The sequence below is a fragment of the Cryptomeria japonica genome, chromosome 9, assembly GCF_030272615.1.
Source record: "Cryptomeria japonica chromosome 9, Sugi_1.0, whole genome shotgun sequence".
Taxonomy (NCBI): Eukaryota; Viridiplantae; Streptophyta; class Pinopsida; order Cupressales; family Cupressaceae; genus Cryptomeria; species Cryptomeria japonica.
In genome coordinates, this window is record NC_081413.1 from 723805209 (window position 1) to 723822196 (window position 16988).

General features: G+C 36.6%; 1 protein-coding gene across 1 annotated transcript in view; it reads left to right on the top strand.

Moving 5' to 3' along the window:
• Nucleotides 1–4842: 4842 nt before the first annotated feature.
• LOC131067431 (glutamate receptor 3.1) overlaps nucleotides 4843–16988 on the top strand; it is an 89360-nt gene continuing 77214 nt past the window's right edge. Inside the window, exons 1-2 of the mRNA XM_058002437.2 lie at nucleotides 4843–5465; nucleotides 15582–16927. Coding sequence (XP_057858420.2) covers nucleotides 5168–5465; nucleotides 15582–16927 — 1644 coding nt within the window. The 5' untranslated portion in view covers nucleotides 4843–5167. The remainder of the gene's footprint in view (nucleotides 5466–15581; nucleotides 16928–16988) is intronic.

Genomic DNA, 16988 nt, shown 5'->3' on the forward strand with positions numbered 1-16988 from the left:
ACATTTCATGATTGCGATTAAGAGTTTTTCTAGCTAATATAATGATTGCAATATTATTACATTAGTTATGCTAATATTTCCACATTTTACAATTTCTTCTTCTTTTTACCCAAGTCGTTGATCCATAAATATTTTGGTTCAAACTTCATTTTCTTCTCGACCTCTTTCTTCTTCGCCTCCCTTGCCATATGTTGTTACACTTCCTTAACATAAATGAACTGCTTTAGTGCCTCCTACCCCAAATACGCCTCCTCCATCCAAGCACCTCTGTTTGCACCATCTTTCCTTAAGATGAAGGGTTTGTAACCCAACTCTTCCCATACACAACTAGTATTAAAAGAATGAAATACTTATCGTATTAATTATGATAATATCTTGTATTTTAACTAGTAAGAAAGTGTTATCATTGATATTAATATAGATTAATTTTTGTATATCTTTTTCTCCCCAGAAATATTCCTAACATCCTATTGATATAAAATCCAAAAACATAAAAAGTTAGGAAGAGAAGGATGCCAATAAAAGACAAGAACACTATGACCAAATAAAGTGACAAAAAACAAAGCCACACCAAAAGGGGTGTATGTCATTCTAAGACAATCTTAATACTAGCAATTGCACCTTGGTGTGCAATGGGTATGCCGAAGAAGTGTGGAAGGTAGATTAGGGAAAAATTTGCTATGCTTTTTGCATAAATTTGTGTAGCAGTGGAGGCCATTTGGTAGTTCATGATGATGTTTGTGCAACAAAGGTCTCAATTGAGAAGTGATAGCTTCAAATCAAGCATCCACTTACAAGGACCTAATCATAACTAAAATAAAACATTTCAATTGAGAAGATAATCAAGTTTCATTATCAAAAAGCCCATGTTATGTTTGCAATAGGGTGAGAGTAAGAGATAGGTTGAGATAGGGTTAGGAAGAGGGATATATAGGGGGAAGAGTAAGAGAGGGATGGGTAAAGAGATCGAGATAAAGATAGATATTAAGATAGATATTGAGAATGAGAAGAGGCAAATGGAGAGAACAAGAGAGATATGAAGAGATAAAGAGAGGGGAGAGGAATTGATAGAGATGGAAGAGAACAATAAAGAGAGAGAGAGAGAGAGAGAGAGAGAGAGAGAGAGAGAGAGAGAGAGAGAGAGAGAGAGAGAGAGAGAGAGAGAGAGAGAGAGAGAGAGAGAGAGAGATGAAACAAGTGATAGGGAGTGATAGATATAGAAAGGAAAATAAATTTATAGCTATAATTAATGTAATTGTCACAATAACAATATTAGGATATAAAGATTAATATTATAATACAATATTGCAACAAAAATATTAGAAACAATTGATTATGATTATAATGTTAATCAATATAAAATTAGTATTTTAATTAGAATAAATGAAGAATAATAGATAGTATTGTAAAATAAAAAAATATTACAATATATGATTATTAGAATATAATTGGTAAATACAAATTTAAAATTACAATATTTTTAATATTAATATGAAAAAATAATAATACAATATTTTTTTCGAATTCATCACTACAGATTGTAGAAAATTATGTCTATTAATCTTAATTATTAAAATTAACAAAAAAGTTGGAACCACTTAAAATTGAAATTGCAAGTTTTGCATTTCCTTTTATCAGTTCATTGAACCACTTTAAATTGGAATTGCAAGTTGGCATTTCCTACATTCAATTCAATGGGGGTTTAGCAATTCAAAAAAAAAAAGAAGGAAAAACTATGATAAGAATTATAAAAAAATGGAGTCTCCAGTATTTTTTTTTGTTTATATCGAAGAAGCTTTGGAATCCACCATCAATATCTCTATAACATAAACTTTACCATTAAACCAAATGTCCCAAGAATTGATATTATCAACTAACAATTCTTTCTTTCTATTGATGTCAATAATCCCTCCAATTATAGAACCATTATGTTAAATCCTTTGTTTGCAAAGTTATTTGGCAGTATGATAGAAAATAAAATCAGCAAGTGGGTGGAAAAAAGTGATAAACATGCTAAAGGCCAAGTAGGTTTCAGACCTAAGCATTCCACGGTGGATCATGGTATTACTCTAAGGCACATCATTGAAAATTTTGGTAGCAAAAAGAGGAAGCTTTTTGTTGCTTTGTGGATTTCAAAAAAGCTTTTGACACGGTACCAAGAGATAAGCTTTGATAAAGAATGGAGGAAATAAGGGTTCCTATACATCTTAGAGCAGATGTTCATAGGTTGTAGGAGGAGGTTAAAGTCAAAATTCGAACTTCAGCTAGCATCTTCAAAAGTTTTAGGAGCGATATTGGGGTCAAGCAAGGGTGCCCTTTGTCCCCTACACTCTTTGGTTTATAGATTGACAAATTTGAAGAATGTTTAAACCTTCAAGAAGGGGATGATGTCCAGTTGGGTGAGTTTGTGATAAGGCTCATTTTGTATGCGAATGACATTATTTTGATTGTTAGATCTGCTCTTGGCTTACAAGAGCACTTACACTCTCTTGAGCAATTTTGTAGAGTTGTACGTATGCAAGTCAACATTAACAAGATGAAAGTGGTGGTTTTCTCCAACAAAAGAAAGTATAACCAGCATAAGTTCTTCTTTGAAGTAAGTGTTCTTGAAGAAGTGACAAACTATAAGTACCTCAGAATTAACTTCAACAAAAATCTAAGTTGCGAAGGTTGCCAAAAGAAGAGAATGTTGGGAGGTTGAAAAGCATTTCAAAATAGGTGTAGAGAGGCAGAGTTATGGGATTGGAAGATTACCCAAACTCTCTTTGGGCTTTTAGTGCTTCTGGTTGTACTTTATGGCTGTGAAGTGTGGGCCAACAACACCTTTGTTTTATAGTGGAAACAAATTGAGCATATCCAAAAACGTTTGATTACAAACAAGTTCAAACTCAAAAGATTAGTCCCTTATGATATCATGTTTTGTGAAGTGGGGGTTGCGCCTATGGAAGCAATCACTTTGGCAACTCATTTGTTATTTGAAAAGAATTGAGCAAATGGAAGAGGGTTGATGGCCTAAGGTTGTCTTCAATGACACATTATGCAAAAGAAAGAAGACTTGGATGCGCCAATATAGCAAATGATTTAGAAAATGGGATACATATTTGAACATGTGCCCCACGAATAGTAAGGAGACAAAGGCTTATGTTATGGATAAGTTCCACAAGCACACTTGGAGTAAGGAGCTAGAGAGAAAGAAAAAATATTATATTGAAGAGTTTAACCCCTCTCGTAACCATCAACAACAAGCATACATAGGGGCCAATTTATCATGGAAAGCCAAAACCCTCATTGCTCAATTAGAACTAACTCTCATCAGCTTCGATGTGAAACTGGACATTGGAAAAGACTGAAAGAAGCTTGAGAGGAAAGAGTGTGCATTTTTTGCACTTCAGGTAAAGTTGAAATAGAAAAACACTTCATTCTAGAATGTGACGCTTTCAAGGCCAACAGGGACAGTTATGAAAAACTCTTGCAGACAACTCTTGGGAAAATTTATTCAATGAGAGGTTTGTGGAGAAGCTAGGGGCTCTCATCATCACACTGCACAAGAAAAGAGTTGTAATACAAAAGTTGATTTTTAAGGGTTCTGTCTCATAGGCTATAAGGGGTGGGACCAGTAGTTGAACGAGGTCCAATATTTGTTATGGCAATTGTGCTCATAATATCCAATCTTAGCACAAATTTAAATTATATATTATAAATAAATAGTCCACATGTAAATAAAAAAACAACTAAATTTGTTGGTCAAAATAGACCTATACTTAACACATAAGAACCTGTAAGTGTTATATAAAAAGTACAAATATACATTTATTAACAATCGAAATAAATAGTTTTTTGTTTGAAATAAAATATCATATCTATCCACTATAAGTGTGTCATTTAAAAAATAGGATGCTCGTTTAATAATATAAGATACTTGCTTAAGCAAGTATTGTTGTCATAGTGAAAAAATAGTATTCCTATGTGTACAACTATTAGGGTAGCAATGTATATTCATTGAAGTATTTCATATTAATAATTTGTCCTATCACAAATATAAAAGGTGAGGACAACAAATACCTTGTATTTTTCAATGAAATGAGAAGGATTTTCAACAAGTTTTAGTGTTCAACTATTGGTACATTTGTGTTGGATATAAGTTGTATTTTATATAATAATGTGCTTTTTCTATAAGAGCAAATTTTTTTTTTGTTCAACTATTGATCCATTTATGTTGGATTTACAACTTAGAGATAACAAATATTTATGGTTACTAATATGCATTTGGTCCATTTATGTTGCATATAAGTTATACTCTAAGTAAAAATATGATATTTTACTAACAAGAAATGATATATATTTTTTCAATTATTAGGTATTTTTAGATTAAGTTTTGGTGGAATCTTTAAAAAGTCATTTTTTAGATACTTCGCCGTAGATGTGTTATTTTAACGAGTTGCTAGTTAAATGTCTATTTTACATTTCTTTAAAAAAAATGGTGGTCTTACGATATTCCATGTGATGGCTACATGTTGATGAAGTTAGCCCTAACGACTATTGGTCCCTCTTCCCTATTTAGCCTCGTAGACCTTAAAATAATTTCTTGTTCTTCTATTATTTTGGCCTCACAAAAGAAAACAAAAACTATTATAAAAATAATTAAAAATATATCCACCTAGAGTGTACATTGACAGTTTCTATAAATTCACATGGTGCTGGACCCTACCAGAAGTAAAACGAAACTCCACAAAGAAGTCCAAACAACTGCTTTAGGGTACAGCTTTTTTATTAATTATTTACCAAGGCCTTTATTAAAGGACGAACTTTCTAAAAATCCATTAATATGGTTCCATAGGAAATTGTCCTCTTTTCCATAGAAAAGCGAAAAAAAGTAATATTATATAGGCACTAGAATTTATATCATCACAAACTTGCTTGTAATAATTTGTTGAGATTCAGACCGAAGCATGTATTGAATTTGATTTTTAGCCTTGTGAAGCCCACAGATGATATAGAAAACTCTTAGTTTTTGGCTTTCCAATTCTGCTAAAATATTTTTGGGTTGACTGGAATGGGTAAATCTAAACTGATTTTTATTTACATCTTTGTTAAGCCCACATATAATATAGAAAACTCTTAGAATTTGGCTTACCAGTTCTGTAAAAAAGTTTTTGGGTTGACAGTAATGGATAAATTTAAACGCTCCTTCCCTATGATTCTGAATTTGTTGTCATTTATGCTGTTGGGTGGTGCACCCCATTTGATATTTCCCTGCCTCTGCCTAGCACAAAATGGAGTTAGACCTGCAACTGTGAACGTGGGTGCTATTGTCTCTTATAATACCACTATTGGAAGAGTGTCAAGGAAGGCCATTGAATTGGCTGTAGAAGATGTGAATAATGATAAAACTCTGCTTAATGAAACTCAACTTGTGCTTACAATGGTGGACTCCAACCGTAGTGCTTTCATAGGTACTTTGGCAGGTATGTTTAAGTTTCAGTAGCACTGAGATCACTATAGAATTTTAAATGAATAAACTTGGTCTTTTAAATGGAATGAACTCATGACCATCTGAGATGTTAAGAAAAATGTTGGTATGCTAAGGTGGTTTTAGCCATATTGTCATGCTAACTTTGCGCCAATATGCAACATCATAATTATTGCAAGTTATTCTTTTGTTCGGTAGTATCACAATTACTGGTTCAGGAGAAACATGTAATAGATTCCAAATTATAGGAAACTTTTGATGTTAGGACCATATTGCCAGGATTTCATTTGTTCTATGACAGTTAACAATAACAAGTAGATCTCAAGCCCCGGAGATAAAAAGAAGAGAAGACAGAGTAAATGGAACCATGGAAACCCAAATTCAGACATATTCTAGGTGGGTGTGAATTATTAGTGTTTTCAGCTACTGTCATGTAGATTTGTAGGTTTTAAGCTGCGAGGCACAGGAGTCAGGGCTCAAATACAAGCCTGTGCTTATTGGCCTTTTTAGTCTGAGCTGTTAGTTGGAGAAAATCTCCATTAACCATTAAGGAGTATGCATTATGCACCTGTTGCCATCCGCAGGGGTTCGTGGTGGCCCTGGTACTGCTTTCATCTGCAGTAGGAATCACCTCAGCCCTGTGAACTGTAAAATCTGAATAGTTTCATCCCGTTATATCTGGAAGAATCCTAATCTAGATGGGTACTTGCTCAATGATGGAACCTTCTGTAGTTTTGTGGCAAATTACAAACAGAAGACAAATATTACAGTTTTTAAGTTTTTGTTTAAATTCAGATCTTGCTTTTCGCTTTCCAGAGGAACAAGAAGCAATGAAAGATTTGACTAGAACTTTCTTATGACTATAGAATAGCAGGCAAATCTTTTCGCTTCAAAAAATAAAAATTATAAATATTGTATGCTAAGACTTCAGCAATATTATAGAACTCATTCTTGGTGATCGGAAGACCGAAATTATGATTTGTATGGGATTTATATAAAATTTCGGCTAGCAAGTGTAAAGAATATTTTCGGAATTCCAACGTCTAGATTAAAGCCTGTTGTAGCCTGAAGAACCAATGTAGCGTAGTATGGCCTTAAACCCTCAAAGGGTTTAGAGGAATCAGATATTCTAAGGGACCTTGAGTTTTCAAACTGAGGAATTCTCCACGAATATGCTATTGTTTACTAAATCAGAAGAGAAATTAATTCAGCACCTTTGAACAAGCCACAACTTGCAATGCCTTACCAGTACCTCTCAGTTATTAATAATATGACAGCTCCTTACTATTTCAGTCGGAGAAGGCCACAATAGTAGGATAGAAATCTACCTGCTCCTTACCATTTCAGTCCTAGAAGACCACAATATTCGGTTAGAGTTCTCAACTAATAATTTTATGATAAATCTTTAATGCAAGTGAAATAAAACACTAGTTTAGCTTTTTTAATTATTGTCGTGTATTTAAACAGCCAAGTATGTTTGTTAGAGCTCCAATGTTGGCCTCAGGTATCCATCCCCAAATGCAGAAATCATCGTCTAACATTCCAAGTGCTTTAAGATGATACAGCTTTTTCTACTTATATCTGCGCCCTGATTAATTAAGTTAAAAATAGTGCTGCACCGTCCTGGTACTTTCCAAGATACGCCATTCTTCCCCTGGCGTTTTTTATATATATATTTTTTATAACATATTCTGTTAAATCTAAACATTTGAGTTCTTTCTCTCAGATTTCATCTCTCAGACGCACCCTTCAAATTTACAGATCAACAAATACTTCTTATATAGAATTAAGATTGTAAATGGTGGATTTTATTTTCTGCTATATTTTCTTTCAAGGTGTCTCATAACATGGGAAAAAGTTTTTTGTTTTTTTTGACTTTCTTTTACTTTTCTGGAGATGATTCAATTATTCCTTTTGTCTATTTTAATATTTCCATCTCTAAGATGATTTTCTCTGCAAGTTCATATTTAATGTGGATCACTTCCAGAGCTGTGACATCTTGGGCCACCTCCAGTGATAGGCTCTATTAATCTCATTGAAGTCTCAAAACTCTTCTGCTTTCCCAGTAGAATCATCAACATTTCCCCCTTTGAGGTAACACCCCTCATCATCTTCATCCTACTCATCCTCTTCATTTTCATCCAATTCATTCTACTCACCATTTAATTTGCTTCTCTTGTCTGATTTCTTCTTCCTCATGATATATCATGAAGTTTTATTTGAGACATCAAGGAAATAAACTTACACAGCTGATACTAGAAGCTATGCACAACAACAGTATAGACTGTGGAAATCATATATCTACTATCTCCTCTTTTCCAAACTCTTTGCAAATTACGTTTGAGGGCCTTCCATCCATTAATATTTTTGCCAACTATTCAAAGGATTCATCTTTCTCTTGTTCTAGCAGTTCTAACCCTTGACGAATCCAAGATTCTATGGCTTTCCCCACTGAAAATATTATTCTCACAATTCTTTATGTCTTTCTCACAACCCTTCATTTTTTGCTTTCCAATTTTTTGTTGCCTCACACTGCTCCAGTGCCCACAATAATTCCTCCAACTCAAACTCTATTATTTTGCAAATTTCTTTGCTTTTCTTTTGTTTGTTTCTGCTTCTTCCTCTCTCTGTTCTTTCCTTCCAACTTGATTATCTTCTGTTATACATCATAAGACAACTCTATCAATGCATCTATAGCCACAGCCACAGCTTCCCTCTGAGCTATTCAGAACTCTTCTCATGAATTCTCTACTCTCAGCATCATAGGATGCTCTGATACCAAACTGATGCAGACACTTTCCTGAACCTGCAAGTTAATATCTAAGACAATACTTTGTTCAAGAGAAGTATTACTCAATGCTACAAACAATATCAAAACAACAAAAGATAGAGAGGATGGATCATATCAAACTTGTGTCAAGACAAAATGCAATGATTGGTATAACTCGTCAACTCAGATCAGACAAACAAACAAAGATGAATGCAGCATATAGAAAGATTTACTGCAGAAAATAATAAACATGCGACATCAATAATCTTCATTTTATATGAGAAGGAATAATCTCTAAACTGTGTAACTTTCCCTACTTTAACAATCATGTGTTCCAATTACAGCCCCAAAGGGCTCACAAAGCAAAAGACTCCTAGGTTGACTCTTAACTCCAAAGATAGCAAACAAATAACAGTTGTTTCTCTAATCCCACAAAGACTGATCAGTTTTACAGACTGCTAAAATTAGTAAATGCAATCAGCCCTGAATTCTCAACAAACTCAGATACAGGAAGAAACATTTAACTAGCCCCTGATTTAGTGGTGAATCAGTTACATTTGAGCTACTGGTCCTGGTACAGGCATGGGTATAGCAGTACGACAGTTTTTTTTTTCCTTGGATACGGATATGGGTTTGGACACACACACACACCTATATAAAATAGTAGTGATACTTTTAATTGTCAATAAACAAAATATTTATGTATTTCATAATTTGCAAAAATGAAAATACTCATAAATTCATAATTGAGTGATTCATCAAATGTCAATATACAATGAAAATTTCAATCAATATTTAACAATCTTCATGTTGCAAGTGTGGCAATAGGAGTGACGCATATCCTTGCGGAAACAATGAAGGGAGTTTCTACAGGGATAGGAGTAGGAGATTCTGGTGATGACGATGGGGACAATGCTTCTGTTGAAGACAGCGAAGGTGGGTCAAACAGTTATCTTCCCTTGGTGTTGGTGGGAGCTCCCAGTGTTGATGTTGATGATGGCTCCTACGAGGAGGGAGTGGATGGAGTTGTCCCTACAGCTGCTTTGGAATGGTTTTTTTTTTCAAGTGACATGGATCCTTGGGATGAGGATGAAACCCTTTTTGATACCCTCATGGAGACCCACTTGAAGACCAAGTTTTTTGTGTCCTTTGACAGATGTTATGGTCTAGAGGACTCTATTGAGGATGTCCTACTTCACGATATGTGATTGGAAGCCCAACAATCTACCTCGTTGAACTTGAGATCTGAGATGCAAGATTTGAGGGAGGTTAAGCCTTCTCTAGCAGTGCCTTGTGATCTTGATTTATCAAGAAGAGTTTTTTGTTACCCACACCCAAGATCCCTTTGCCTGTGGAGGGCTTCACTATTGACCTTGGCTGCATCTATTGGGCTTGTTGATGGTGCTCTCAAATGATGTTTTCCATCTCCTCAAATCCCTACTGAGCTTCCTACTGTTGCTAACCCTGAAGTAGGTGGTTGTGGATGTTGACATGGTTTCTAGTGGCCTTCATCCTTCGTCTGACAAAGGAGTTCCTTAGATCCCTATTGTGATGGAGTTCTACTCTTTCTCTCCGAGTGTGGGGTTGCCAATGGAGTCCTTTGTTGCTTCTGAGTTTGGTTTGTCTTCTGGTGGGTTTGGGCCACCTACTCTCCAGTTTGTAGATCCACTGTCACCCTCATCTCTGAATCTTGTTCTTTCTATTCCTAATGAGTGGGTGGATAGAACTTCCAAGGATCTCTTGTCTTCTTTCATTTGGAGATTCTTTGGTCAGAGACCAAATATTGAGTTCATTTGCAACTAGGCTTCCAAGTGTTGGTCTGATTCTAGTCTCTTGAGTGTTAAAGCTTTGATGAATGGTTTCCTTCTTTTCTCCTTCAAGACTATTGAGGGTTGCGATTGTGTTCTCCAAAAAGGTCCCTGGTTTTGTTGTAAGGCCTTTTTGTCCGTAAAAAGTTGGGTTGCTGGTTTTGATGCTACCAAGTTGAACTTGCTCCCTATTTGGGTCTGCCTCCCGATGCTCCCTTCAGAATTCTGGGATAATTTTATTATTCAGGGAATAGCTGATATTGTTGATCAGTTCGTTACCATTGACAATGTCACTAATCCAAAACTAGTTTTCTTTATGGTCATTTTGGTGTTTTTGGGTGAATTTGGTTCCATCCAGCCAAATAGTTTTAAAATCTAGTCCAAGTCGAGGGTGTGGGAGCAAGAACTCCAATATGAGCTCTCTCGGATGTACCATCTCCACAGACCTGGGCTTTCCTCTTTTCTCTGCAGAGACCTTCATGCAAATGTGCACTCTTTTGAGGATAAACTTGTTGAGTAGTGTCCTTTCTTTGGTTTCGACTTCCTTGGGTGGTCATCTTGCTAAGGGAAGATCCCCTTGTAAGGTCAAAAGAAAAATTGCTGATGTCTTGGAGGGTGCTCCGTCTGAATCTCCTCCTTTAGAAAATGATAAGACTGTTCACCCTGCCCTTCCCCCATTTGGAGGCCTTGGGTGAAGATGTGTTTCAAACTGCCATGAAGGTCTTGTTGATCCTTGCTGCTCCCTCATTCTTTGAGGGCTTCTTCCAGTTCCTTGCTCCAGTTAAAAATAATTTTTTTTTAGTTCTAGTTGGCTTTTGTCTCACCTCTTGTGAGTCTTACTTTGTTCGCCATGTACACCGTTTTATTCTAGATTTTTGCTCCAGTTGTTCTTTGTAATGGGTTTGGGCCCTTCCTGCTTGTTGATGTGTCTTTTGTACATGACCGAACACAAAATAAAATACCTAAAGGTACCTTATCCTCTCTTGAATAAAGCTTCCCTGAATGCTGAAGATCTCGCAGAAGGATCAATCGGAGTAGCTCCAAGGTTCTGATTGTAGGTTCTCTACGTGTGGATAAGCTCTTGCGGTATGATGTGATTTTGCTGGAATCACAAGGGGACTTACATTCGATGACCTGAACATCTGATTTGCTTTGGATATTACTGGAACGTGGAATTTCACTGGTCCTTGATTTTAAAAAAGGAAAAAAGGACAAGGGTTGGAGAGGATCTAATCCTAAAACTAAGAATGTAGGAGCAATGGATGACCTTTGATGAAACTTTAACTAAGTCTTGCTTTGACATGCTAGGATCATCTCCACAAGGTTAGTGCGATCTTCTAAGGATAACTTTATGATGTTCAGATCATCGCTACAAGCATAGACACCATCAAGTTGATGCATATCAATGAAGAAGCGATAATTGAAGTTAAGCTTAAGCTGAATGATTCCAGTTGACTATGCAAGGCCAGTTTGTAATCAACAAACCACTAGTAGTATGGATACACAAATTTCACCATTGATCATACAAATTTCTTCCATTCATCTAATAACATGAAATTAAATTTGAGAAGTATAGAGACCATGCAAATTGTAGAATCGACACATAGAATTCACCATTCCTTCAATGAAGTTTACATGTCTTTTGCAACAATGTCTTGGCAACAATCTTTACCTTCTCTTTTCTACTCTACTCTAAAATGCTATCTACTATTGAGCTACTAATTATTGACTATATCTCTAACTATTTCCTATTCTCTGACTATTAACTATTAACCTTTACAAATGAGGAGCCAGGGCTTTATATAGAGAGCCCTTTACAAATTGATGACTCTGATTGACTTAGAATCAATGGCTAGGATTACAAGATAGAAACTCTAATTAGGGTTTGTTATAACAAACTTCCCTAGCCAATGAGAAAATTACATTCAATATTTTAGAACCAATAGGAAACAGAGGTAGGTGCCTCGAAGTTTGTGCCGCCTCTGATGAGTCAGTTACATTGAATCTAGACATGTTGAGGTGGACCAATCCGACTGGAGGAAAAATGACTGGGATGCCACCTTGTCTGACATTTGTGTCTTGGTTGATCTCTTTTCTGTCTCAATTTGATGAATGATGTACCTCCTTTACTCCCAAGTGCATGATGAGGCTTTCTTATCGTCAAGTCTTCCTTCTCCGGTAGCATACCTTGCCTTGAAGTACTGGCGAAGCCTTTCTTTGTCATCTCGTGGTTCCTTAGTGTGGCGAAGTGAAGGTTTTGGAGGTAGCTGGAAACTCCTAGAACACATGTAGTCTTTCAATGCTTCAAAACACCTTGAGGTCTTCCTCCATGCATTTGGGACGTCCTTGATGATGATGGACTGGAATAGGTCGTCCTTGTCCTGGCCTGGTCTTCTTTCATTTGCAAACAAACCAAAAGGTGATTAAGGACACATAATAAATTCATTCTAACATAGCATTTTCTACCTTAAATCATCAACAAGAAGACATCAAAATGAAGTTCGCTCAAGATCCTTCCCAGGGACAGGCCCTATAAAAATTTCGCTCTGGACCCTTTAGAAGGGTCAGAAGCGAAATTTGCATTTTATCTCAAATTTCATCATCTCCTTGCCTTGAACTTCTCTTGACCTTTGAATTGCTTTCTCCTGAAGACATCATTGATTTGACCCCCAAAAAGACCAAAAAGAGGATTTCGCTCTGGACCTAGGCCAAGGACAGGACCTATAGGGAATTTCGCTCTCGACCCTTTGGAAGGGTTAGGAGCAAAATCCTAGTTTTTTCTTAATTCCTTCAATTTTGTTGATTATTAGCAACCCAAAGTTATGCCCAAGGACATCTCCAATCCTAATTCACCTTGACCCACACTAGACTTGGCACAAAATTGAGAGAAAAGAGTGGTTTTGTGAAATTTCGCTCTGGACCCTTTGGAAGGGTCAGGAGCGAAATTCCAACTCTAGGCTTGACTCTTCATCTTTTCAACTCCAATCTTCTCTGGAAGGCAAAAATACATCACTCTTTACCCAAGGAACAAGGTTTGTAGCCTAAGCAAGGGAGCAAATGAGGTTTATAAAGAATTTCGCTCTAGACCCTTTGGAAGGGTTAGGAGCGAAATTCATCCTTTAGGCAAAATCTTCATCTTTCAATGCTTTCAACCACTTCTCAAGGCAAGAACATATCAATCCACCTTCCAACATGCCTTAGAAACCAACACCTGGCCAAAACTAGGAAGGAAATGAGAGCTATGGGGATTGTCGTTTTGGACCCTTTGGAAGGGTTAGGAGCGAAACCCTCATTCTTGGTTAATTTTCCACTTCATTCATCCAATTCTTCCTCAAATGTGATCAATTCAACTTCCTTCCACCCTAATCAAGGCAATCCACCATCAAACTAGCTCTAGACAAGGCCAACCTAGGGCTTAAGGCAAAAAAGAAGGTCAAATGGAGGATTTCGCTTTGGACCCTTTGGAAGGGTCAGGAGCGAAATTCTCCTTCCAGGTTGATTTCCATCATTTTATTGCTTCAAACCTCCTCTCCAAGGCAAATATGCATCCAAGTCTTCCAAACCATGCCTTAGAAGTTCCAAACTCGGTCAAGTTAAAGAGCAAAATAGAGGAAATATGAATTTCGCTTTGGACCCTTTGGAAGGGTCAGGTGGAAGGGTCAGGAGTGAAATTCTCCTTCCAGGTTGATTTCCATCATTTTATTGCTTCAAACCTCCTCTCCAAGGCAAATATGCATCCAAGTCTTCCAAACCATGCCTTAGAAGTTCCAAACTCGGTCAAGTTAAAGAGCAAAATAGGGGAAATATGAATTTCGCTTTGGACCCTTTGGAAGGGTCAGGAGCGAAATTTTCCTTCTAGCCTCATTTTCACTTTTTTCCTCCCTTCTTTGGCTTGGATATAACTCATTAGGCTTCTCCTGATCATCCTCCAGTCCAAGTTAACATTCACTTCAAGGTTTTGTGAAGAAAAAAGGGTCTCATATGAATTTCGCTCTGGACCCTTTGGAAGGGACAGCAGCGAAATTCCTCCTTATGCTCAAATCCTGACTTTATTTTCATATTTCTTCACTCCAAATAAGTGTTTTGCCCTCAATAATGCCTGGGAATGAATTAGTTCTAAGTTTGGATCAAAGTAGAATGCCCTATAGAGGAATTCGCTCTGGACCCTTTGGAAGGGTCAGGAGCGAAATTGAAATTCGCTTTAGACCCTTTGGAAGGGTTAGGAGCGAAATTTGACATTTTAGCCTCTTTGTCAGGATTCATATATGGAATATAACATTTAAGTATTTCTTATACTTTAAGTTATATTACATATATATTGTCAGGATGTTTGAGAGTGGTTTTGGACCTCCAGGAGTTATAATGCAAAATCTAGTTTTTGGAGGATTCTTCAATTTTCTAGACTTAGTCAAATTTCAGGATCAGGATGACATTCCAGACTTAGCCAAATTTCAGGACATTTGAAGATCAGGATGACATTCCAGACTTCATCACTCACCAATTTGACTTAATTCAGACCTTCAAAGATGATATTCACTCACCAAGCTTCATTGACCTCCTCAAACTCAAACAAGACACAATTAGCAACAAGAGCAAAACTTTTTCCTAAGGAAGACTTTCAAAGATGACCCTAACCCGAAGCATCCACTGACTTACCTTTAGCTAAAACAGAGCTTGCTATCTTAGTGATCCTTCTGGCAACACTTAGCATGCAAAGGCTAATAGACAAAACCCTAAAAGACCTAGAAAAACAAACCCCAGAAAGCAAAGAGTAGGGCTCCCCATTTGCAATGGGGCGATGTGTGAATACGTCACAACACTGCTTTACCTAATCAAAACAATCTTCATGTTGCTCTTCATCAAAACCATCAAACTCGACATTTGGTCAATTTCACTTCAACCACAATGAGTTACAACGCCATGTAGCATACAAGCTGCCTCATCTGAAGAGATTTTTGGAAAGTTGTGCAACAATAACATCTAAGTTAAACACACGAGAGTTAGATCCCATTTCAAAGAAAGAAAGAAGTTTTGAAGCATGACCTGCAGCATGCTGATTCGACCCATTCAATATAATTTAATTGTAGTATGGCTTGACTTATTCATGAATATGACATTCATGAGGCTATTTCACTATGTGACATGCTTCATGGAGGAGATTACAAATAATAATTCTTTTAACTGCCTTCGAAACATCAAATAACATTAAGTTACTCTTAGTTGACTCTAAATTATTGTAATTACTTGCAGCTGATTGCCAGCCCTCATTATACCCAAATGGAATATAGAAGACCACAACCCTTCTTCTATACAATCAGAATTTTTTGTTCCCCAAACATGTATTTAGCAACTGATAAAAAGGGTACACAGTTTTCTATTTTAGGTACTGTACCTAGCATTAATCTCTGCTTTTTTGACTGCACTTCATGTTGTTAGTGCATTGCAGAGATATTCCCATTGTTGCTTCTCTTTCTTATAAAATGGACTCATAGCAATGGCTAATTCCTTCTACGTTTTCTATCACTTATTGCAGCATTCGAGTTGTCAAAAAAGGATGTGGTGGCAATTATAGGACCAGAGTCCTCTGTAACTGCTCATGTTATTTCACACATAGCAAATGGACTTCAATTACCACTTTTATCTTTTGGAGCAACTGATCGAAGTCTCTCTTCACCTCAGTACCCTTATTTTTTTCGCTTTACGCATAGCGATTCCTCTGAGATGATGGCAGTTGCTGCTGTAATCAGTCACTTTAACTGGAAAGAGATTGTTGCAGTTTATGTAGATGATGACTATGGGAGAAATGGAATAAATGCACTTGGTGATGCATTTGGAAATATTGCTGATATTGTTGTTCATAAACATTCAGTACCTCCAGAAATCACTAAAACTGACCTGAGCAGTAAATTGAAAGATTTGTCTTTGATGGCAACTCGAGTTTTTGTTGTTCATATGAATCCAGATGCCGGCCTGAAGCTTTTCACTGAAGCACACCAGCTTGGAATGTTAAGCAATGGCTATGTGTGGATTGCCACAGATTGGCTATCCACTACTTTGGATTCTCTTTCACTTGATTCAGACACAATGAATTCACTACAAGGAGTCATTTCTATGCGGCAGCATATTCCAAATTCTAATCAGCTACATGCATTTTCAGTAAGATGGAACAATCTGCAGAAAGCTCGAACTGTTGATGCAGGCCTCAATGTGTTTGGATTGTATGCTTATGATACAGTGTGGGCAATTGCTTCAGCTATTGATAAATTTTTTAAAAATGGGGGAAATATTTCTTTTACAGATCATCCTCAGCTATCCACTTCAAGGGCAAATAATTCAAAGTTAACTGAGTTCAAGGTCTTCAGAGGAGGTTCACAGCTACACACAATGTTATTACAGACTAACTTTAAAGGCTTAACAGGTTCAGTCCAACTGAATAAAAATGGTGACTTGCTTGGTTCAACTTTTGAGATAATTAATATAGTTGGAAGTGGGATCCGCAAGGTGAGCTACTGGTCAAATATATCTGCCTTATCTGTTATTCCTCCTGAGAGTGGAGTTATAATCTCACACAACAAATCTAATCTGAATAAAGAAGTATATGATCTCGTATGGCCCGGAGGTAGGAAACAGAAGCCACAAGGGTGGACAGTCCCAAACAACAGTGGGCGGCTTAGGTTTGCAGTTCCTTTTAGGAAAGGAGGATTTAAAAAACTGGAAAAAATAGTACAAGGTTCCAATGTAACGAATGGTTACTGCATTAATGTGTTTTCTGCTGCAGTAAAGATGCTACCTTATGATGTTCCTTATGAATTTGTAGTTTATGGAAGTGAGGAATCACCTCCCATGTATGATGATCTTGTGAAAGAGGTTGCATCAAAGGTTTGTATCTGAACTTCTTGTTTAACTCATTATTTACTTTATACATTTGTTTCATAATTCA